Source organism: Amphibalanus amphitrite, unplaced genomic scaffold, assembly GCF_019059575.1.
Source record: "Amphibalanus amphitrite isolate SeventyFive unplaced genomic scaffold, NRLGWU_Aamphi_draft 001521F_arrow, whole genome shotgun sequence".
Taxonomy (NCBI): Eukaryota; Metazoa; Arthropoda; class Thecostraca; order Balanomorpha; family Balanidae; genus Amphibalanus; species Amphibalanus amphitrite.
This window is the reverse complement of record NW_024883014.1, coordinates 78986-102887: the sequence shown is the minus strand read 5'-3', so window position 1 is coordinate 102887 and position 23902 is coordinate 78986. Positions and strand designations below refer to the sequence as shown.

Sequence of the window (23902 nt, the reverse complement as noted above, 5' to 3'; positions counted from 1 at the left end):
TAACTTATAATTATGCTAAAACATTTACGGATGAAATGTTCAGTGTCAAAAATTGATGTGTCTGCCGTGTACTATATTCCCACATGAGCGCGTGATAAACATTTTATGTAGGGGAGAGTGGGGCAAAGCGGCCACCCTAACGTTTCTAACGATGCCGACGCTTGATTTTTAAACTTGGAAAGATTCTTTCTATACCAATGTGATCCCTATTAAATTGTCTTTTATTCCAACTGCGTTTCATTTCCAAAGGCGTTCACATATGGGAGATATTGACAAAACTTTAAACCTATAGCATATTGGCCACTTTGCCCCATCCCTGAGGCAAAGCGGCCACTGGCGACTTCTCAAGTCCCGATGTGAGAAACAGAATAGTTGCCTCATGCACGACTAGGGTATTTGATGGTGACAAGGTTTAAGGGAAGATGGATGTTTACTTTGTTATCCTCCCACCTATTGCTAACAAAGAAATAATTTTCTTGGAAAAACATTTAATTGCATAATTTGGTAACTCATGTAACCGAAAAGTGGCCAAGATGAATGCATGACGACACATTTGAATATAAATAATGTTTTTATCCAGATGGAAACAACTTATGGCCAATTGGGGGCTGGCCACTTTGCCCCGGCCGCTTTGCCCCGCGCATACCGTCCGAGACAAAAATATTCCAGCTCAGCTATTAGTGGGGTAAAAAGCATTAAAATTGGTAGAAGGCATGTACGATAACCACGCAATGCATGGACAAAAACGCTTATAAAAATTCCAAATGGTTATGGAATAAAATAACATTTAAAAATTGTAAACATAATTGGTAACCTGGCAAGAAATGCTTTTCCGTGTTTCACAGAACAATGGCGATGGGCCTGAAACCCCGGTCTGGCTCATTCGAACGACCGCAAAGAGAAGTATAATTGGAAATCATAAATTGGAACTGACGCCAGCTGTGGAGGGCTAAAACGATGGATGGCCGCTTTGCCCCGGGTGGCCGCTTTGCCCCACTCTCCCCTACCTCGAATTTTCAAATGATAAAGATGATGAATCGGAGGATGCTGAAAAGCAAAAGCTCATTCCAATATTTGGACTACTTTACGATTAAAATGTTTACATTCCTGTCATCTTATTGATCATTTAATTGTTCTTTTTATGAAAATAACTTAAGGCGTTGAGAACCGAGGTAATTTCTATCTACCGTGCCTTAACTTACCAGCAACAGCAATCTATCTACGCCCTACGGTGGCAAGGGAGACTGCGAAAGAAGCGTAAGATGGATTCTAAACAATTCTTTTGTGATATACTGAAGGGCAAAGTGCAGAGAAGAGCGAACAAGTCCTGTTTTGTGCCAGGCTGTTGCAGTAGCACTTATGAAACTCCGAAAACGATCTTCGTTCATGTCCCGAACAACATTACCCTGAGGAGATGATCACCTGCAATAGCAGGAAGAGCTGATGCAAGTACTTTGAAATCCACTATCAAGTCGGTGCTATTGTTGTAATGATCACTGTGAGGTGAGATATTTTGTGCAAGGGCTGAGTGTAATGCCCAGGAAATGACCTCCATTCGCCCCTGACCGGTCAGGGTTATAAAATTTGAGTGGATGGCGGTCCGTTTGGTGTTCAGATGTCAATTGTATTTTGTTACTGTCAAACAATACATATTATGCTGGCAGCGAATGTGTGTAACGTCGTTTTTCGAAACAGAAGTTAGAACTGTAACGGCAGAGTGCTTGCTGGTCTCATCGTAAGTATTGTCAGTGTTGTAAGCAAAAGCATTGTCAATATTGTAAGTATTGTGAGCATTGATGTATGGTAGATATCACCTCACATGATCTCGGCTCAGATAACCCTCTCCGGTGTCCCTGTCAGTAAATGGCACCTGGATCATTACAGATAAGATAATTTGTCATAATTCTTAAAGAATTGGGTGGTTTTGACTCGTTTACTCGAGGTGCAGGTCGCATTTCAATACTTTTCCATAGGCTTGCAATGTAAAGGTCACGACTCTGACCTAACCTCAGGTCACAGATAAAACATTCTGAGATATACAAACGACACATACTGCAGGTACTGTTTTGAAGACTTGATGAGAGGAAATAACTTCGTGAAAAACTCAAGCTCTGACGTGTTTGCAAACTTTTCTGAGGTGGGGTCAACAAACCCGCTCTGGTTACCTGACCTGACCTGACCCGGCATTTTTTTTTTTTTTGCTGAGATGTGCGCAATGAGCATTTAGGAAAAGTCACCAAATATGAGCTGAATGTCTCGCGGCGTTTGGCAATTGTACAAGAAAATCCTGAAAGGTCTCCCCGTCCGAAATAGGGTTAAAGGGACCCTCCCACCTTAACATTAGATTTGAGTTGAGATAGCCAAAATGGGGTCCCTGGCTCACAATTACCGGTTTCGGCACTCACAACATCGAGAAATGCCTTAAATCGGAAATATTGAATTTCAAAATTGCAGCATTTTGATTCAGAGGGGCTAATGCTTAGGAATACCCCTCTGAATGTGTGACGTCAGCGCAGATATCTAACGATTTTTAAATGTTTGACTAAAACGTTTTGTAGCACGCGGTGGTATATGCTATTTGCGCGCAACATCTGCCGCAAACGCCGCACTTCTAAAATAAAGTCGCTAGAAACAGCGGAGATCCCAAAAAAGTAAACAAAAGTAAAAGTCTAATACCTTGAAAACCGGTGAATATTTTTCGGTGAAATTTGGTAGATATTCGTTTTCGCTCTTTGTGAACCGAGCGACATCAGTTTCATGCCAATTCATAAACTTTTTTGAAGGTGGGAGGGTCCCTTTAATGTGTATATGAAGAGTTGCAGATGCCAAACATACCCAGATCTAAGACTGCAGTTCCCAGCGCCGCTGCAACGTTTTTAAAACAAACATACATAGGACATACAAGCATGTTTATTTGCATCTGTTTTGGATAATAGCAACTCATGGCGCCATCACCCGCGATAACTGTTAGGATTTGAGATATATTTTTTATGGCCATTGGTTTGGCTGTAATGTTTATTAATATTAGTTGGGCGGAGTTTGGTAGTTTTTTATTTAACTTGTGGTATGTTGTGCTGATTGCGGGTTGTTGAAACCTTTCAAATGTAAGGACCTTATTGAACTCAACCCTACCCCTACACTACCCCACATACGACTGGACGCTTTCCAAGCCCACAAGCATCACGACGCCGAGATGGAATGTAGCCGAGAAATCACCCTCGCCATCTGCTCTACATAGAGCTAATCGTGTGGGGCGGCGTGTGGGGCGCCGCTTAGCCTATGGGGGTGCACTTCTAGTGGATGGGGGACGGGGGTGCACCTGCACCCCTTTCATATGGAAAGTTACTTCCCTGATTACAGCTCCCTGTATTGCACCTAATCAGGGAACGGCCAGCAAACGAAGGAACTATTTCTGGATGACAGGCGAATAGCCGCTCACGCAAGGAGCGGAGCTCCGCCCCGTCCAAAGTGGCCAACAAAGCAGAGACAGAGGCAGCATCACATCTTCCATCAAAGAACTGGTTTCTGGCTTGGAAGATGAGCTCCATCTTTGCATCCGAGTCGGTGCTGTCAGGAATCAGCTGGTCTAATGGAGTGAGAGTAGTGAGACGACTAGCTATTGTATCAGAGCTGCCTGGTCTTCGTAGCATTTGCACCGATTCTTCTCGATCGGACTCTGAATTCTGTCCCTCCTGCGTATTACTTGAGGCATTGCTATGTAGCTAAGTCTTTGGCAGAGTTTCATTATCCATGCTTTGCAAACAGTGCCATAACAACACAATTAATTAATCACCAAGCTTCTTTGCAAGTTCCAATACAGTTGAATCGCACGCGATTTGAGTGCAAAAATCAAGTTAAGTGCCAACTTGTTCCCGTAAAATATTTTGAATATTGACCTAAAAAAATGAGTAATTTCCAGATAAAATAACAGCGAAATCAGTTTTCGCTTGCCAATAAAACTCACAGATATTGAGGCTCCATTATTAAAGGAACATTTTAGTATATGCCATCCTTGATAAAACTTCTTAGCCACACAATACCAGCGCAAAATAAAGAGACACTGAAAACACGACCAATCACTCCGATTTACCATAGGAAAACACATAGAAAATGTATGTCTCAACTGCGCCAAATATACAGACAGTTATATACCTACATGTGACGTCATGATTAGCCCGACCAATCAGAAGCAAGTTGTTTTCAGCCACAAATAACTAATTTCTGAACTAACTAGGCATTTTTTTAACAAAGTGATTTTAATGAGGTTAGTGCTTGTGCGAGGAACATGTTCAATAATAGTAGAAAATGTAAAAAATGTAAAAACATGACCTTATTTCCTCGATAATTGCCAAAACTAATGCTGTACAAATATATACTTTATTTGAAAGATGTAATATTTCGACCACAGGTCTTTTTCAAACAGTTTCAAATTAGAAAAGATAGCATTTCCATTTGCCGCATTTCCAACTGCCTTTCAACAAAAATTTATGGTTGAATCGTGCCCACTAGCTCACTCGCACCACTCATGAAATATTTGGCTAGCAAAAATAGCATCACATAGGTCACCTATTTTTCAAAATACATAGTTTCAGCCGTACGAGATAAGTAAGTATTAACATACCGACTGACCATAACACAAAACATCCTACAGGCCTTCGCCATTATTTCTCACAATTTCGTCCAAAGTCACCCAGCTGTCTACAAGGCATAACAGATGCAGCATGCCAGCAACTATCATATGCTGTCCAGTGTCCAGGCTTTTACACATTTACGTGTCTATCCGTCCAGTATTCACATAACACCGTAACACCAGAATGGAATACAAAGAAAGCAAAGATGGGCATAATTGGCATAATCGCATTAACATACCTATAGCGTTCAATGCCATAACATATAGCGTTCGATGCCCATAATCAAAAACACACATAGTCTGCACCCTCCCCCCTCCCTCCCACACACACACAAACACTATCTAGCTTTGAACGCGTGAACATACGCAGTACCTAGTGCACAGTACATATACAGTACACATTTACACATACATCGGCGTTGTTCCTAGCATTGTTTACCTTACAAAATAGGCCAAGACGATACATTACTGTTGAGTTCCGGACGGTTCTTTCTTATCAGCAGCGATTCAGCTATTTTACGGTCTGGATGGTCTTTAGACTTGTACAAGTCTAAAGACCATCCAGACCGTAAAATAGCTGAATCGCTGCTGATAAGAAAGAACCGTCCGGAACTCAACAGTAATGTATCGTCTTGGCCTATTTTGTAAGGTAAACAATGCTAGGAACAACGCCGATGTATGTGTAAATGTGTACTGTATATGTACTGTGCACTAGGTACTGCGTATGTTCACGCGTTCAAAGCTAGATAGTGTTTGTGTGTGTGTGGGAGGGAGGGGGGAGGGTGCAGACTATGTGTGTTTTTGATTATGGGCATCGAACGCTATATGTTATGGCATTGAACGCTATAGGTATGTTAATGCGATTATGCCAATTATGCCCATCTTTGCTTTCTTTGTATTCCATTCTGGTGTTACGGTGTTATGTGAATACTGGACGGATAGACACGTAAATGTGTAAAAGCCTGGACACTGGACAGCATATGATAGTTGCTGGCATGCTGCATCTGTTATGCCTTGTAGACAGCTGGGTGACTTTGGACGAAATTGTGAGAAATAATGGCGAAGGCCTGTAGGATGTTTTGTGTTATGGTCAGTCGGTATGTTAATACTTACTTATCTCGTACGGCTGAAACTATGTATTTTGAAAAATAGGTGACCTATGTGATGCTATTTTTGCTAGCCAAATATTTCATGAGTGGTGCGAGTGAGCTAGTGGGCACGATTCAACCATAAATTTTTGTTGAAAGGCAGTTGGAAATGCGGCAAATGGAAATGCTATCTTTTCTAATTTGAAACTGTTTGAAAAAGACCTGTGGTCGAAATATTACATCTTTCAAATAAAGTATATATTTGTACAGCATTAGTTTTGGCAATTATCGAGGAAATAAGGTCATGTTTTTACATTTTTTAAAGTGATTTTAAATTAAATCATTAAAAATTCTGAGCTTTTTTATTTTACCAAAACATACAGAGCATGCAGATAGGTCCCAACCCTATTGTTTCTTTTATTTATTTATTCCAACGATTTTCAATGAGCGAGTGATGAAGTGAACGTCTGCGGCCTCTGCCCAGCAGAGCTTGCTGCAACGAGGATTCTGATCCTGGCCGTCCTGTGTAGAGAAATTCCCCTTTTTTCCCGTCGTGAGAATTAGGAGGCATGGCGTGAACATACTCTAGTCACCCTCCCACAGTGCTCTACGACATGTGAGCTATCGGGCGGACCACAAAAGTGTTCCTTCCATTTTTCGGCTTTTTGAAACAGTGGACATTGGACACTCGACTAAAATGTTTGACCAAAAATAGTAGTTATTTTGCTCGTTTTAGTTTAAACTGCGAGAAAGCAATGTCAGGAACAGCCCCGTCATGCCCACCCCAATTAATTTGTCGCCTGAAGTGCGTTACCGACATTCGCTCCTCCAATCCGCTTCCAATCCGCTTCAGTGGACATTTTCCCTCGCCCAAAGTAATCAGCAAAGCTCAGCATTTAGTGATAGGCACTGGTCAAGGCGTCTCTACACCTAGTACACCATACATTTGTTTATGACTGAACCCAAACACTTTTTAATAACTTTCCACGACTCTTTGAAATTAAATAAGGTTGTTTGTTTTTTTATTGAGACTCAATCACCTCGATACTGTATGACATTGCTGCACAACCAAAGTCTCCATTCCGGAGCTAATTTTTGCATGTTTTATTAACAAAAGTCACGGGACTCTCCTTGAGAAGGCCACACACTAGTGGCAAAAAGTTTGTGTACTCTCCACTCCGTACGACCCGTCAAAGTTCACTACCAATTCTACGTCTAGACTTATAACGATCATTTTAGCACAACTCCACTTGAGCATTGAAATGCACGTTTTACATGGAAGAACGGCCGTACAGTAATGATCAAGCTAGCAAAAAACAATCACATCCTACGATCTGCGTCCCACCCACTTCAGCGTCATTTCGGAGATCTCACGCACCCCCCTCCCCTCCCCACCCATACACAGTCTCACACTGGATCCAAAGAGCAGCCGGTGGCGGGCAGACACCGGCCACTGGGCCGTAAACACAGCTGGAGCCGATATAAGGGCGCGTCCGGCTACCCAGCGCGGACATCGCGACAGGCCCCGTGCACTGGGGCTGCTGTCACGCCCTCTCAGCGTCTCACACATACAGAGAAACAGGTAAGGAGCGAGTCGGGATCATGCCAGAACTTATACAAGTGACGACCGTTGTGTTAGATCGGCAGTGGGACGAAATGGTGGTATTAAAGCTTTGGTGAAAATAGAGAAACGAAAAAAAAAAAATTATTGGGGAGCCAGCAATATTCCATAACTTCAATAAAACCACTCGTTCCTGAAAGCGATTACGTCGAAAATCGACAAAATGTAAGCTAACGCAGAGGCGGATCCAGCTCAGAGTTTTTTTTGGGGGGGGGCAAACCATAACAATTTATCGATTCTTTCCATGCATCGTCCATAGGCGTAATGTTAAAATCATGCCGTTGGGGGGGGGGGGGGGCAAATGCCCATTTTGCCCCCCCCCCCTGGATCCGCCACTGAGCTAACGACCACGCCGTCAAAAATGTCATTGTCCTATCCAGCAGCACTTTGCGATTTTCAGGTTAAAATATGGTTATATACAAGTTATAGACGTTATTGTAGTTATATAGCCGTTATAATAAATAGTTATGTAGACGTCGCTTTATCGTCTGTTATGCAGTTGTTACTTATGCCACACACAATCCGTTAGGTAATTGTCCACAAGTTAAAAAGAAAACTTGGAGGAATAATTTTTCATCGTTTTATGGAGGGTTTGACAACGGAAGTCATTTCATAGATTACAGGCTGTACGTCACACTAAACGACGTTTCACTGCACTCTTATTTGAATATATTATTAGGTTGCCTTCAAATTCGCCCCTTTCGACTCAAATTAAAAGATGACAGGTTCAATTTACGAAAATAACACATGATTTTGAAATAATCTAAGGAAATATCATCCTCGGTCATCAGAATTTTCACTGGCTGGAAAATTCTATTTTCATCAGCTTTGAACACATATTGATCTTATCCCGCGTGTGACTGGGGTATTTTCCATAACGCGAGTGACTGGGGGGGGGGAGCTCTACAGAGTCCCCCCTCCTATCACCGGAACTATTAGGCCGATCGTCAAAACTCAAACGGCGTCTGATAGCCCTGGAAAAACTGTGTCGAAGGAAGCCTATTTTCATTGACATCGAGGTCACCGATGACGTCACAGGTCAGGTCAAAATAAAAATTATCAGCATTTTGGCTAGTTCACAATTTAGGCTCTGGCCGCCGGCTCACAAGTCCCATCAGGCTCATTTTTGGTTTACTCACTCCTCGATATATGCCTTAGGTACTCTGAGGGTACCAAACTTTACCTTCCAATTTTTAGGTCAGAGCCAGGTCATCATAGGTCACGGAAATTTTATAACGTGTATCGGTCACGTGAAGCATGTTATATCGTCCATTTCACTGATAGGTTTCGAAAAGAGTGTCGTCTGAGTCATTTGATGTCATTTTTCAGCAGCAATTAGCTGAGGTTAGGTCATTATTCGGTTAAAAAGGTCAAATTAAATGAAATTCTTCAACAAAAAAAGGTGTCTATGCAGTTTGAGTGCAGGAACACGATGGCGCTATTTTTATTACTATGCAATGTCAAAAACGTTCTGAATAATGCATTTGAAAAATGTAACATTGTGAAGTTTTGACTATAATGCGTATAACTCGCTATTTTTGAAGACATTGGGCTACAACTTTCTACAGTAGTTTATCAGTGGATGTACTTTCACATATATTCCGCTTTTTCGATAAGTCAAAAACTGTTTTTGAAAATTCGAAAAATGTTTGTCTTTTTATTGTGCATCTATATTCTCTGAAACTTTTTCAAAATTTTGAAAATCCGAGATAGCAGTATGATAGCCACTTATATTCTCAGTCCAATCATGCAAAGAAATCGGGTCTAGCTTAAAAACTGAGCTTTTGAGAGCGATTACCGTAGTTCAATGCTTTGCATCAAAATCAGCCGACATGACGTCACTCTGACGTCATTTCCAGCCGAGCTATGGTAGTTAAATGAAAGTTAAAAATGATAGTTGAAATTTGAACACAAGGTGTCAAATTGATGCCGCTGAAGGTACTGCAAGTTTCGTACTGATGCGTTAAGCAGTTTAGAAGATATTGCAGAAAACGTCGTCAAACTTACAATATATACGAATCAATTTGTCCGCTTCAAATAATCAACAGTCAACCATAGATCAGACACTATCGACTGACCGCCGGCCACTGCCGACCGACTATCGGACACCACCAACCGTCTGTTCGGCACTGCCCACCGTCTCTCGCACACTTCCAATCACTGCGCTCCCCCGGCCGGACCGCACCGCTCTATAACCACCCACTGGCCCGTGTCGCCAGGTCCGCCATGATGCGGTGGGTGCTGCTGGCCTCCCTGGCCGCCCTGGCCAGCTCGGTCTCCCCGCCAGACATTCCCACCGACATTGCCAAGTACGCCATCTTCCTGGCCAACAGCAGCGCACAGGAGACGACCACCTTCACGCTGCAGCACACGGTCATCAAGATCACCAAACACTCGGCCGCAGAGTCGTCGGCACTCGCCAAGAGCCGCGCGCCCAGGATTATCGTCACCGACGCGGCCGCCAAGGGTCTCGTCTGCGTGGGCGCCGGCCGCGTGCAGCTCACCCCTGCTGGTAAGGTTGTTGAGGCCGGTGAGGTGTCCACTGGTGCCGCAGCGAGCAGCGCTTCCGCGGCCGCGGGAGGCGACGAGTCACACAAGGCCGAGGAGCTGATTGTTGGTCAGGGTGACGGCGTCGTGGCGTCCGTGAGCTCCGCCGCCTCCGCGTCGGCGTCCGGTGGCGCTGCCTCGGCGTCCGCAGCTAGCGGAGGTGCCGCAGCCTCGTCCGCCGCGGGCGGAGGCGGTGCTGCCTCCTCGGCCGCAGCCGGTGAGGGAAGCGCCGCTTCTTCAGCTGCTGGTGAGGGAAGCGCTGCCTCATCTGCCGCCGGTGAGGGAAGCGCCGCCTCTTCTGCTGCTGGCGAGGGAAGCGCTGCTTCTTCTGCTGCTGGTGAGGGAAGCGCTGCTTCCTCCGCGGCCAGCGAAGGCGGTGCTGCCTCTTCTGCCTCGGGCGAGGGAAGCCAGGCGACCGCGACCGGTGACAGCACTAGCACCAGCGCCGTCGGTACGGAGGGCGGCATCAGTGTGGACGTCAGCGGCCAGGGCGAGGCGGCCGCCTACGGGGGCGGCGAGGGCGTCCACCTCAGCGGCAGCGGCAAGATCACGCACATCGACGAGCGGTTCTGCACGTGCGTGCCAGACTACCTGTGTGACGACGAGGGCTACATCAATACGGCTGGCGCCGGCCTCATCGACATCCGCTCCTTCAGCAAGACGAAGAAGACGAGGGCGTACGCCTCCAAGTGCAAGGAGACAGAGACGTGCTGCAAGCACCGCGAGAACGAACAGATCGGCTGGTTCCCGAGCGGCTGCGGCGACCGCTCCCCCATCCCGCTCGACAGGCGCGTCGTCGGCGGAGAGGTAAGACAACGCTGACCGGTGTGAACGCTTGAGGGCAAAGTTCCGTTGGGTCCGAAATTTGAGGTTTACATTGCATCTGCCATACATTCAGAATATCCTGCGTTGCAAAACAGACGGTTAAAAGAAATTAGGACAACGGGATAAGACGTCTGATGCTTTCTTGTGTCCTTTTCTTCGATTGTTACGTCACACTTTGTTGATATGAGTAAATGAGCATCTGTGCGTGTGTCTAAGCTTGGCAAGATTCGTTTTTTTAATGAAATGATGACCTGTTAGGCAATCTGTTACCAAACGCATACGGAGTCCGAGTTCATGGTCGAATCACACAGCACACATTATCACATTGTACCAGCTTTGCAAGCAGGCCCAAACGTTCCCCTTCTCGACGCCCGCAGGCTTCTGGTCTGGGCAGGTTCCCGTGGATGGTGGCCATTATCCGCTCGATCGCCAACGGACCCGACGAATACGTGTGCGGCGGCTCCCTCATCAGGGAGGACGTCGTCCTCACTGGCGCCCACTGCGTCAACAAGTGAGTAAGCACCTTCGTGAACGATGGCCGTACAACATGTGCTGAGAATGGTGCCAACGTGGTGATGTTGAAGTTGAAGAATCGGTTGATTTTGAGTTCGTTTCCAAAGAATTTCGTGGTGTTGTTGACCAAAGCAAGGTTCTTGGCCTGGGCCAATGCTTTCTGACATCTGTAACTAACAACTGCATCAGCAGTTGAGCCATACGAAACGTCCACAATGTCACACCCCTATAAATATCGCCCCACCCTCAGCCCGTTCTGACAACGCCCCACCCGCCCCGGCATCTCCAGGCTGAAGGGTGAGCGTCTGATCGTGCGCGCCGGAGAGTGGGACACGTGCAACGATGACGAGCTGTACCCTCACATCGACATCGAGGTGGCTAGCGTGATCCAGCACGAGGGCTTCAACGCAGCCACGCTGTACAACGACGTGGCGCTGCTGCAGCTGGTCCACGGCGTCGAGGTGCAGCAGCACATCAACACCATCTGCCTGCCGGACCCCCAGTTCAGCGTGGACATCCACCTGGACGAGTGTGTGGCCACCGGATGGGGCAAGGAGTCCTTCGGTGAGTCGACCGCCTCGGGGACTTCGGGATATCCGTGTCAGGATGTTAAACTGCGGGACTATGGGTCAGCGCGTCTAGCCCCGGGATATCCAGATCAGGGTGCCAGCTCAGCACATCCGGTTCCCGGTGTCAACTCCAGGACTTTCGGATGAGGGTGTCTTACTTCTGTGCGCTGAAGTGGCAGCGTTAGACAGTAAAATATTTTCCCAGAGGACGTTTTCTTCAAGTTAAAAAGACACTTAAGATCGATTGCAACTATTTTGTAGAAAATCAAAAGCAGTCAGCGAGACGGTTTTCCAAACGGAGGGTCTTGTCAGACGCTGAGGCACTCAAAACACTCTCGAGGACAGCCTCTAAAGTATACATCGATGTGCAAACCTTATCGCCTCTCAGTTCAATGTATACTTTGAGACATCTACAGTCCGTCGGTCTGGCTAGCAACAAGCCCAGCCTGCACAGTGCACATGCCAGGCGGCGGGGGGATGGGGAGGGGCGACCCTGGGGTGAGTGGTGTGAATCATGTCTCAAAGGCCCCCGACTAGGGCAGCCATTCACTGAACTCTTTCAAACTTCAGCTTACAAAGTTATCGAGTTACAAGAGCAGCGCACTAGACATATCGAGACGCATGTTTGGTCGCACATTGTTTTGGTCTATTGTCCAGCAGTTCATGTGTGCTTCAACTTCAGCCTCTTAGACGACAGTATGAGTAAACTATTGCGGCGATAGAAAGAAACTATTAGATAGAAAACTATTAGATAGACGGCGATAAAACTATTAGATAGACGGCGATAGAAACTATTGCGGCGATAGAAATACCAGATCGCACGAAGTCTTAAGGAGACTTTACATTCTGCATCAGGTCACCTTGCACTCTCAATGTCTACCGCAAGCAGCTCCTAGGACCTAGTTAGAGCATCAACGTTCCCTCATTTTCGACTCTGAACGTGCCGTTCTTTTTGTCCACCCGCAGAGAACAGCCAGTACACCAACATCCTGAAGGAGGTGCCGCTGCGCGTGGTGGGTCACGACGCCTGCCAGGAGGCTCTGCGCACCACGCGCCTCGGAAAGTGGTTCAAGCTCCACGATACGTTCACATGCGCCGGCGGAGAGCCTCACGTAGACACGTGCAAGGGCGACGGCGGCTCCCCACTCGTCTGCCGGATCCCCTCAGAATTCCCCGGGGAGGACAAGTTCGTCCAGGTCGGCATTGTTGCCTGGTGAGTATCAAGGAATCACTGAAGCGCTAAGCCGACATTGAGAGGAAAGAGGAACAGGATGATGATCCATTCAGGCTAACGGCTTTTCTCCCCATGCTCAATCAAATCAAAGGCCTATGAGACCGTTGTGTAATGATGATGCCTCAGCAATCACAGATGTGAGGATGGACGAAACATATGCCAACCTTGTCATCTGTTTTCAATGTCGAAATTTCGCCACCCAAGGTTTTCCACTAATGGGTTCTGCGGCACCCTCAGACAGCTGCCATCCCTGTGTTGCCGTTGCGTAGCGGCCGTGCTCTGACCCTTGTCTCCCGCTCTGCAGGGGTATCGGCTGCGGCAAGGACGGCATCCCGGGAGTGTACGCCGACGTCCAAAAGCTGCTGCCCTGGATCCACGAGCACATGCCGCACTCGGACGAGTACCCGTGATCGGCCGCCGGTCGCCCCACGCGCCCAGTTGCCCACCGTCGGCCTGTGTTTACCGATCGCTCCGTGCCTGGCCGGTCGGACGGGGGCCCGAGCCGGGGACGGCAGACGGTCACCGCCGCGGTCCGAGAATAAACACTGGGCAGCCGACCGACCGATTTCGGCCCAAATGTGACCCGGTGTTCGTATACAGCTTGCGACACGGCGGCGAGGAGCGGGCGATGGCCGCTGGACGGCTCCGACAAAAAACGGCAACTGGAGCGAGTGGGATTTCCAGCCGGCCGCAGCGAGTCGTTTTGTTTTTCTTCCAGAGATGTGTGGAATGTGCTCAGAAATACACGCAGAACTGTCATCTAACTTTAAAAGCTCACAAACAGGATCGAACCGCCTATAGTTTGTGGGCGTCAGACATTCGTTATGACTTCCAGGTCTCAATTGACCAATTGAAAAGTGGCTGATGTGGATCACCTGAATACAAGTACGAATCATTGACGTCGACAAAAAGAGACAGACAACCCAAGTCTCCAGCAAACTGATGCACCCCAAAAACTTATCCACCGCCAAGAAGTTAAAATGCGACCACTTCTCGGCCACTTCTCGGTGTATTCATTTGCACAGCACAATGATGCTAACAATGACATTACATTACACACATAATTCACTCAAGGACCTGTCGGCCAGAGCACACATGGAAACTGTCGCGCATCGTTTCGATCTTGTACTCATATAAGTTAAGAGAACAAAATATACACACTGGTTGACCTTACATTCGACGCTTAACGACATCTCGGTTGAAAAGAGTGCACGAAATCAGCAATGGACTTGCATAACATCAATGCATTGCAGCAAGTAAAAGCAAATTTCATTTTCATTCGTACAGCTACTTTCGGTGCCACCAGGCAATTCAAAGAACTTTTCGAAGCATGACATACCATTCTCCCTCCCACACCAGCCCTGCCAACAACACATCAAAACACTGTCTTGTTTGTAGCGACAACAAATCGCCATCCACCCTACTGTAAGGCGTAAGCCACCTTTCAAGTAGTAAGAGCAAAAGGGTGTGGAGATCGGCTTAATAATTCATGGTCAGGTCAGGATTTATATCATCCTCCGCTGATGATGATGATCAGACGAGGCCACAAGAAACGGTGTTCAGGCACATTCACTATCAGTCAGAGTCCGTCGACTTATCGTGCTCCATCCGACACAGCACCCTTGCATACACAGAGCGCGCACGGTGCCACCCACCAACACAGACCTCGACTCGGAGCCGCATCACGGCCCCGACCCGCAGTGCCACGAATCCACTCAGGCTAGCAGGCTGCTCAAACTCTGGCAACCTGTGCCACGAACTTCAAGCTGAACCAGGTCTGCACCCCTATCCACTTCAGACCTGCACCACAAACCACGGGTCGCCTCAGACTAGTGACGCTCCAGGCCAGCTCAGACCCACGTCATGGGCTACCTCAGACCTGAGCTGAGCACCACAGACCATGCGCCCCATAGCACCGCCTCAGACCAGCTCACACTTGCGCCACGGGCCGGGCGCCCTTGGCGGCCAGCTGGTCGTTGGTACCGGAGAAGCCAGTGCCGCCCATCTGTAGGGGAATGATGTCGGACTCTGCCAGCGGCACGCCCGTCACCGGGTGGCGCATGTCCTTCCTGATCAGTTTCTCCACGCACTCCATCGTGACCACGTCGCCGCTGTGGGGGGAGATGGGGTAACGGGGTAATAACGGGGTAATAACAAAGATCACTTTACCATCACCACGCCTCCACTGTGGGAGAATGAAGTGGCAACGGGGTAATAACGGAGAACAACCAATCGTCACCACGTCTCCGCTGTGGGGGGAGAGGAGGGAATAAAGGGGTAATAACGGAGAACACTTTACCATCATTAGTAACCACGCCTCCGCTGTGGCAGAACGGAGGGGATAACGGGGTAATAAAGGGGCACTGCTGCGAGGAGCTGCAGCGGTCTATACACTTATCTTTATCTACCTAATACACCTCCGGGAGACGCACATTGATTCGTCATCAGAAGAAAAAACCCTCATTGAAAAAAAAAAAACTTCACAGCATCTTATAACCGAACTCTTGCAGACCTACTCAAAATTCCCTATCACGATTCTGCAAGAATGTAAATATTTACCAGACTAGTTCCAAACAGACCCCCTCCAAAGAGCCCCAGAACATATTCACAAATGCAATTGAACTATAAACAGACTGAATTCGAATTAACGTACTAGAGTATAAGCCCCCCCCCCTAAAATAACAAAAAAAAAAACACGAGGATAATCGCCGAGTAACAAAAAAAAAATATATCGCACCCCACAGCCACTCACACCCTGGTCCCCGGCAACTCACGTGGGTTTGAGGACGGCCGCCGGCACGGTGTTGCCCAGGATGTCGTGTGTCACGCGGCACATGAACCGGTTGCGTTTGGAGATGAGCGCCGCCTTGTCGTCCGGGTCGGAGACCGGTGTGAACACGACGGGAATCAGGTCCTTGACCCTCAGCGGCTTACCGCTCATCGGACAGAAGATGGTCTTGTCGGGCTTCTTGATGGTGGATTTCTTGGCGGCCGGCGTGAGGCTAGGGATCCAGAAGGAGGGCAGCTTGCGCGCCTTGTCCGTGGTCATGTTGGACACGGAGCCGGCCTCGCTGGGACCTGCGGGGGTGGCGCCCGTGGTAAAGGGGCTGCTGAGTGCTGACTATAATGACTAATGACTAAGCCTATCTATGGACAAGGAGCCGCCTCGCTGGGACCTAAAGGGTGACCGGCCTACTGCCCATACTATGCCTATGAGCAATATAAGAACATGGACTCTACTAGAGTAACAGAAGTTAAATATGAGCTGTGCTATTCAGGCAAATAGGTAATGATCGCCTTTCAATAATGTCAAAGGCGTGGTAAACGTGCAGCCCTCAGCAGACTGCGTGGAAGGTATTCTTTTTCGACAAAACCGGTAATAACTCAAGGACTATGTTATCAGTATGTCGGAACTCACTGCAAATGGAGGCGCCATGCTCCACTCCTTCGATTAGGTCTATTGCCAAACAAAGTATGTATATGCCTTGTGTGGCAACAAAATGCAAAAGCTTGTTTTGGGGGTAAATATAAACTTTTGGGTATTGTTGCTAAACTGGATGGAAAATGAATGCGATGGTAATGCCAATCCAGGGTGCGGAGTCTCGCACGTCTTGCTGTTACGATTTCCGAGTGACCGATAGCATAGTATCCGCGTTATTCTCGATTTTGTCGAAAAAAAAATACTTACCACGCAGTTTGCAGAGGGCTGTACCTACTTTAGACTACAAAGGGGAAAACTTTTTCAAAGCAAGCGTGTAAAAGAGCATTGAAAAGAAGAACTACAACTTTCAACAGATTTAACATTGATAACTACGCAATTTACAGACTAATAGAGACAAACATGCGTCACACGAGATTTTTATTTATCGTGGTCGGACGATGGCGATCCGCTTTGGCAATCAAACAAACTGCTTCAAACATTACCTGAGAGGATGGAAACACACGCGCACGTCGAAACCGTTAGAATTCCATCACCACACAATACATGTCAAATGTTTATAGTGTCCGTTGTAACCATAACATCCATAGTCAGAGTTGTGTGTCTTACAAAAGCCCATTCGTCATGCCCCACATCTATCATTTACATTGAATAGCGAGGTTTATGTTCTACAATCTCAGGAATACAAATGCTAAGATGATAAATAGAGTATCAATATGAAAAATTCTTGAAAGGAAATAGGTCAAGTTGATAATCGTGGTTGAAAGTGCATGCCCCAACGAGCATCACCAATAAACGCCATACACGCGACATGCATATTGCATATTGCATATGCTTTTGATTGAACAGCTAACAAAGTCCGCTACCTAGTTGTCTAATCTATCAAATAATTGGCCGTCAGTAAGAGCCCAACCATACAGCTACTGCAAAAGTCAGCTCACTCGCTCCAAACCAGACTCTGGCCACCAAGCGTCACCAAGGCAAACACAGTCGTCGTTTTTAAACAAGTCGGTCAGATTTTCCGGCGCGCGCTCGGTTCAGCGAACGTCACTGACACAGACGGCTGGGAAACCTCCGTCACTGGTCAATGTCCCACAATGTCCAAGGTGATTGGAACGGGCGACCTCTGCCCAGTCAACAGAGATAGCAATTAAACAGCCAACTTTGGTGTCATCTAAAAAAGTGGAGACAGTAATTCCACAGCACCACTTTTTAAATTTAAAACAAACTGCACACAACAGATAAAACAGTTTTATGCAGACGAATGACAACCAAAACATACAATATCATCAAGCCAGGAAATAATAAAAATGCTAACGTGACATAAAAATGCGGCGGCTAATGCATAAGATCGCAGGTCTGCTGTCGAGTGGTTGTGGAATACGGAGGCTTCCAAAAATAGCAACGGGTTGGATTGGACACAACTGACCAAAGTGATCTTTCAGTGCACATGTCTTTAGACTCCGTGATTTTTGTTTTTGTTTTGTTGGGTTAGGCCCTTTCGGTCGACAAGACCATTGCAGAGCCGGAAGGATGATAGGATTTAGGGGGAGACATTGGTCTGGGCAGGCACCCTAGTGAGTCGCCGGGGCTGAGCCCGTCCAGAGGACAGGCCACCCAGCCCCAAGGCACTCACTGCACCCGGCTACGGGGTGCGCTCCCTCAGGAGCAGCGGTGCCGCTCCAAGGGAGCAGCCCGCATGAGATAAAGTTGCCTGTCCAGCCCGGAGTGGGGTTGTGGCGTGGAGGAGAAGGATTTCAGTATCCTGAGGATAGAAGCACGGATAGGTGGACTCCGTGATTGAAACATCGAGATTGAAAATCAGCATCCTGAGCGGACTGCGTAGCTATATGAAGCTCCTGGGACAACGAGCTTCATATGCTACCTGGCGCGAGAAGGCCGCATAGGACTCGGCAGGACCGTGCCGCCATCTATCGCGGTACACCAAAGTTCGGTCCAATTCATGCCGGTGAATCGGGCGCAGGCGAAGTGATCAGGGTGGGTCCGTGGTGCTGCGTAAAAGCTCTGCTTAGCGGACACCCGGGCCTGTAAGCGACTATTTACCCCGTATCTATTTCAAAGAAATGCTAGCATACTTTTTCGGACTAGACATATGCAATGACTCGCTGTAAATAACATGTAATCATCCGATTTTGTCACACCAAAATACGATCGAGTCGATCGCTCAGAATGATCGGTTACAAAAGGAGCAATTATCTCCCCAGCCTTACTGTACTAGCGAGATTAGTTTATCAGCAAAATTTTATATGCAAATTAGCCCGTGGCAGGGTGACAGGCCTAAATCAGCTGTGCTCTGAATGATGCCCGTTGAATGGTGGTACTCGTGAGCGTGACCCGTGAGTGACGCCAATACTGGTTTGTACGAGATACATTTAGACACGCCCCGATGGTCTGTCTCGGCGGGGCGCCGCACTGCCCTCCCCCGGCCCCACTCCGGACTGCCCACCCGGCCCCACTCCGGACTGACCTGCCCCGGCCCCACTCCGGACTGACCTACCCCGGCTCCCCTCCGGACTGACCTGTCCCGGCCAATGTTGGCATAGTCGTTTTTGATCCTGGTCCCGGAGGATAAAATCATTCCGGAGAACCAGCCAGCTTTTACAACAACCAACAGTAAAATCATATGTTTGGCCAACGAAATGTGAAAGCTGATTAATTGTGTTACTCTCAATGCTATTTCTGCATATTCTAGGTGTAATAATAGCAGTTTTTATCACAAAGCCTGGAAAATTCACAGACGTCCGTCTGTAAATTTTACCTTACTTGTAGAAAATTTCAGGTGCCGGAGTAAAAAATTGTAGAGGAGAAAAAATCTTTTGGACCCCACTGGGACCAACAAAGGGCCTTATTTCCAACATTGGTCCCGGCCCCACTCCGGACTGCCCACCCGGCCCCACTCCGGACTGACCTGCCCCGGCCCCACTCCGGACTGACCTGCCCCGGCCCCACTCCGGACTGCCCACCCGGCCCCACTCCGGACTGACCTGCCCCGGCCCCACTCCGGACTGACATGCCACGGCTCCCACTCCGGACTGCCCACCCGGCCCCACTCCGGACTGACCTGCCCCGGCCCCACTCCGGACTGACCTGCCCCGGCCCCACTCCGGACTGCCCACCCGGCCCCACTCCGGACTGACCTGCCCCGGCCCCACTCCGGACTGACATGCCACGGCTCCCACTCCGGACTGCCCACCCGGCCCCACTCCGGACTGACCTGCCCCGGCTCCCCTCCGGACTGCCCACCCAGCCCCACTCCGGACTGCCCACCCAGCCCCACTCCGGACTGCCCACCCGGCCCCGCTCTGGACTGACCCGCCACGGCTCCCACTCCGGACTGACCTGCCCCGGCTCCGCTGCGTTTGCTGATGATGCTCGACTCCTGGCCCTCGAACTTCCTCAGTTCTGAGCGCTGCTCGGCGGCCGCCAGCTCCTCCAGCTCCAGCTGACAGACGGCAGAGCGGTTACAGCAGGTCGAGTCAGAGTTCGGGTCACAGGAGTCTGATCACAGCAGATCGGGTCAGGACAGATCGGGTCAGGGCAGGTCGGGAGAATCATTTTACACCCACCTCCAATCTTGAAGAGCTATCCCTCCCCAAGTTTCCCAAGAAAAACATCTGAGTGGATGGTCGCCTTACACCCTATAACACTACACCACTAAATACCAATCACCATCGTGTATGAAGTAGATAGATAGATAGATAGATAGATAAGCTTTATTTCAGACTCTGGGTCCATACTCTTAAATACTGATGATTTCAGTCAGTGCAGTGGCAAGACAACCAAATGTCACACAAACAATCATTCGGGCCTGTTTCAGCACTCGCGCAGAGCTATGTGCTAAAATGAACGTACAGTTGCTGTTGCCAGTGGCGCCTCAGGCGAGAACGGTATTTTACAATACTGCTACAATGAAGATACAATGAAGTAATGAAGTAATACCAGTATAGCGCCTTTTGGGGCGACTAACGGAGCGAGCGAGGGGGTGAGTCTTGCACGGGCGAAATTTCGAGGGGTACCTCCAACTGACTTGTGCACGGCACCCTACTGACCGGTCTCTAGCGATGTGCCAAATTTGAGCACAATCGGCCCAGCCGTTCTCGAGATCTGGAAGCGGCACCCTGCACGTGCGCACGTGCAAAATGGGCCCCAACTGACTTGTGCACGGCACCCTACTAACTGGTCCCTAACCGTGTACCAAATTTGAGCGGCATCGGTCCAGCCGTTCTCGAGATCTGGAAACGACCCCTGCACGTGCGCACGTGCAGCAGCACCCCAACTCTGGCACATGGATATGCAGTGCCTAGTGGGTGCCTACCTACATGCCAACTTTGAGCGCAATCGGCCAAGTAGTTACCGAGATATTGCAACAATTGCAAAACTGACACCTCTTCGTTTTGCACGTGGCACGTGCATAAGGGGTCACCCACATGCATCGAGGATAGTCTAATACTTGGTAGAAGGAATGAAGCTACCCTACAAAAATTACCGCATGTAAATCGGTCAAGTGGTTGCTGAGATATAAGCCTCGCAAAAGCGTCCGCACGGCCGGCCGGCCGGCCGGCCGGCCGCTCATACTCAGAAATTTCCGTTATTCTACGTAAGACTCCGCTCGCTTCGCTCGCTCCGTAACAATGAAGTAATGAAGTAATACAATGAAGTAATGAATGAATACAATGAAGTAATACTGCTGATACTTTTTCCTTTTTTTTGCCTTATCTGACCGGCAATTTTTCACTCTCATCGTCCTTTTTTGGTGAGGATTACCCTCCCTGGCAAGCAAGCCACAACATAATTTTGGGACACTAGGGCGGGGTCATGGTAGGTAGATCAGACACGAGAGATCGAGTAACGGTAGGCCCGTCACGGCACGTCAGGTCACGGCAGTTTGGTCACGACAGGTCGGGTCACGGTAAGTCGGGTAACGGCAGATAATATTGCATTTAATCAATAGTTGGCCTAACGGCACTACACCCAAGGCCTAGCTACCTGGCTATAAATCGTACGGAGATATCAGATAATAGGTAGAATTAGGTGACACACTGTAAACGGACTCTTGATTTCTTACCTCCTCTTGTTTCTTTTCTTTTTCATACTGTTTCATTTTGCGACTGATTTCATTCTTCTTGGAGATAATATACTCCAAAATGGCCTCTTTGTCAAACAACCAGCCATCAGGTCTAGAGAAAGAGAGAGAAAATGAAGTATCGGAATTAACAGACAATATATTCCCACTATTGGAAAAATAAAAACAGCACGGAATAGCAGCTTCATCAATACACAATAAGAAAGCGAAAATACCATTCAAGCAACAAGAACACCTGATGACAACACGAATAAACCACCCGCGCCCGGATCACCGGTGATAATTTTAATTGAAAGTTAAACTTATCCCAGGTAGATGGTGACACGGTACTCCCCGGTATAGCGAGGCCCTCCCCCACGCAGATGGCTGAATATTAACTTAGAAACGAGGGCCAAACGACATGGAGCTCCCAGGCCGCAAACTCGCTGCCACAAAGTTATAACATACAAGACCTCATTCATTAGGCTACAAAGAAGACCGCAGTTCACATCATCTCCAAAAATATAAGAAGCATGTCTAATCATTTACAGCCCTCTGGCATGCCCCGCCCCCTTGGCTGAGCTTCACCCCTTGCCTTACGTGATGACGGGGTTGCGACACGGCTGCAGAGTCAGGCAACAGCAGTCAAACTCCTTCACAGAGTCCTTGCTGGTGCGGATCTTGTCGGTGCCGTAGCCCGACTGGCGGGCATCCTTTTGGCGCTCGGCGTAGGTGTACACCATGCCGGCCGTGCAGTTCTTTCCGTGACGCGTCATGGCGACTGGAGGAGGGGTGCTCGCGGTCTGAAATCAACTACAGTGGGGCAGAGAGGTGACAGCTAAGTTAAAAAAGCTGTTGCATGGGCGTTTTGCATAAGTTAGCAGCATAGCACTCTTGGTCAGAAAGTGACTCATCACCAGAACAAATTTCACTTGATTCCTATAATAATGACATAATTTGATAGGAATTAGGAAACCTTCTAGTAGTGCGACATGGGCCCTGTTCAGTCGCTGTTTATATATCAGCGTGCTGTCAGTTTTCCCCATATAATGAAGTTATTGCTGGCGTGGCTTAGCCTCTCATTGGTCTAACGAATAGACCACTTGAATTCGACGTCAGCATCTGTGACCACTGACCGGTGATGTTGATGTGGGTCAGAAAGCATTGTGAACGAAACAGGTTACAGATTATTGGACAGATGCTACGCCTTATCCACAAAACACATATGACACAGCACCATTCAATTATTCAAACATCTGATACCAAAATGCAAATCTTATTCTCCATTCCAATTTCCAGCCCATGATGCAAATCAAATTTTCCACTCAGCAGTCACCAATAAGCATGCTACCTTATGAAGCAATGAAGCACGGGATGTATTACTCCCACTAGGTACCCTGACAGAACTAAAAACATTACCTACTTTCCACAAACAACAATTTTTATTCAGTCATAAATTAAAAATATTTCTTCCTGTATATTCCAGCCAAGGCCCTATATACCTATTCCAGCGCTACACCATGGATGAAGTCAAGGATGAAGTATTCCTGGATAGGACACTCCCTATTCCCCAACACTAGCGCCGGCGACCAAGCGGCCGCTCTGGTGGCGGAGCTCCGAAACATCGGCGGCGAGTGCGCCGGCGGCCGCCGCACCGGCTTGCGTGCTAAAAACGCGGTAATGGAGGGCGAAATTAGCGAACTTTAGCTCATAAGACACAATTTCAGACACTTTAAACATAATTTCTAGTCCTTTCTTATCATTATTATGGCTCCATTTAGTCACTATCACATACGGAATCATTACCTGATGCCCATAAACTGAGCCGGTATTCTTGACTTGCCGATGCAATTTATCATCAAATATCATCGTTCCTCGGCAGTCGAACAAGTTCCTATTGATGATTCAATACAAATATTAACTTATTTTCATGTTATCGCATAAAACTTAACTTTATTCCAACATTGGCTCTTCGGCTGTAATCACGAACCCTCACTTGTCAGCAGAATTTAAGCAACTTCTTAAATCAAAACTGGGAAAAGAATATTTCCATGACATTCCTCAATACCTGTTCTACCTGGTTCACAATTTTTTTTATCAAAATCGGTTATAGGTAAGTAATAAACGACAAAAGTATACAAAAAGGCACGCTCCGCCCATAGCCCGCAATGCTAAAATGACGCCAGCGCCCTCGCCGTCGGGAAATCCGCCGCCGCCGCCGGGTGGTCGGAAAATCGGCGGAGTGTCCGATCCAGGAATACCTAATCCATGGCTACACACCGCCGAAAGTTTATTTGGCGCAGAAAAGCCAATAAGTCTCAAGGTCATTTATGTTGATACCACGTCTGTCAAA

General features: G+C 47.9%; 2 protein-coding genes across 6 annotated transcripts; one reads left to right on the top strand and one right to left on the bottom strand.

Moving 5' to 3' along the window:
• The first annotated feature begins 7129 nt into the window (after positions 1-7129).
• On the top strand, positions 7130-13786 carry LOC122373607 (phenoloxidase-activating factor 2-like). Its single transcript, XM_043351851.1, has 6 exons — positions 7130-7300; positions 9559-10693; positions 11089-11222; positions 11514-11788; positions 12760-13006; positions 13332-13786. Exons 2-6 carry the CDS (start codon positions 9566-9568, stop codon positions 13435-13437), a joined length of 1890 nt encoding a protein of 629 aa, XP_043207786.1. The 5' UTR covers positions 7130-7300; positions 9559-9565; the 3' UTR covers positions 13438-13786.
• Positions 13787-14017: 231 nt separating this feature from the next.
• LOC122373609 (nitric oxide synthase-interacting protein-like) lies at positions 14018-23629 on the bottom strand. 5 transcript variants are annotated; one of them, XM_043351853.1, is made up of 6 exons: positions 23356-23629; positions 22150-22362; positions 21553-21664; positions 19827-19929; positions 15802-16105; positions 14018-15138 (listed from the first exon to the last, which is right to left on the bottom strand). In XM_043351853.1, exons 2-6 carry the CDS (start codon positions 22323-22325, stop codon positions 14958-14960), a joined length of 876 nt encoding a protein of 291 aa, XP_043207788.1. In that variant the 5' UTR covers positions 22326-22362; positions 23356-23629; the 3' UTR covers positions 14018-14957. The 5 variants fall into 5 exon arrangements, with proteins under 5 accessions (XP_043207788.1, XP_043207789.1, XP_043207792.1 ...); XM_043351854.1 differs by lacking the exon at positions 23356-23629 and adding an exon at positions 22973-23153; XM_043351857.1 differs by lacking the exon at positions 23356-23629 and adding an exon at positions 23069-23153.
• Between the last annotated feature and the right edge of the window lie 273 nt (positions 23630-23902).

Excerpts from the sequence above, each read along its gene's own strand:
- LOC122373609 (XM_043351853.1), bottom strand. The coding sequence starts at position 22,325 with ATGACGCGTCACGGAAAGAACTGCACGGCCGGCATGGTGTACACCTAC. Across the intron at positions 19,930-21,552 it reads AAGAAAAGAAACAAGAGGAG|CTGGAGCTGGAGGAGCTGGC; the intron begins GTAAGAAATCAA and ends GCCGTCTGTCAG. Across the intron at positions 16,106-19,826 it reads ACGCAGCGGAGCCGGGGCAG|GTCCCAGCGAGGCCGGCTCC; the intron begins GTCAGTCCGGAG and ends CCACCCCCGCAG.
- LOC122373607 (XM_043351851.1), top strand. The coding sequence starts at position 9,566 with ATGATGCGGTGGGTGCTGCTGGCCTCCCTGGCCGCCCTGGCCAGCTCG. Across the intron at positions 10,694-11,088 it reads GGCGCGTCGTCGGCGGAGAG|GCTTCTGGTCTGGGCAGGTT; the intron begins GTAAGACAACGC and ends CGACGCCCGCAG. Across the intron at positions 13,007-13,331 it reads CAGGTCGGCATTGTTGCCTG|GGGTATCGGCTGCGGCAAGG; the intron begins GTGAGTATCAAG and ends CCCGCTCTGCAG.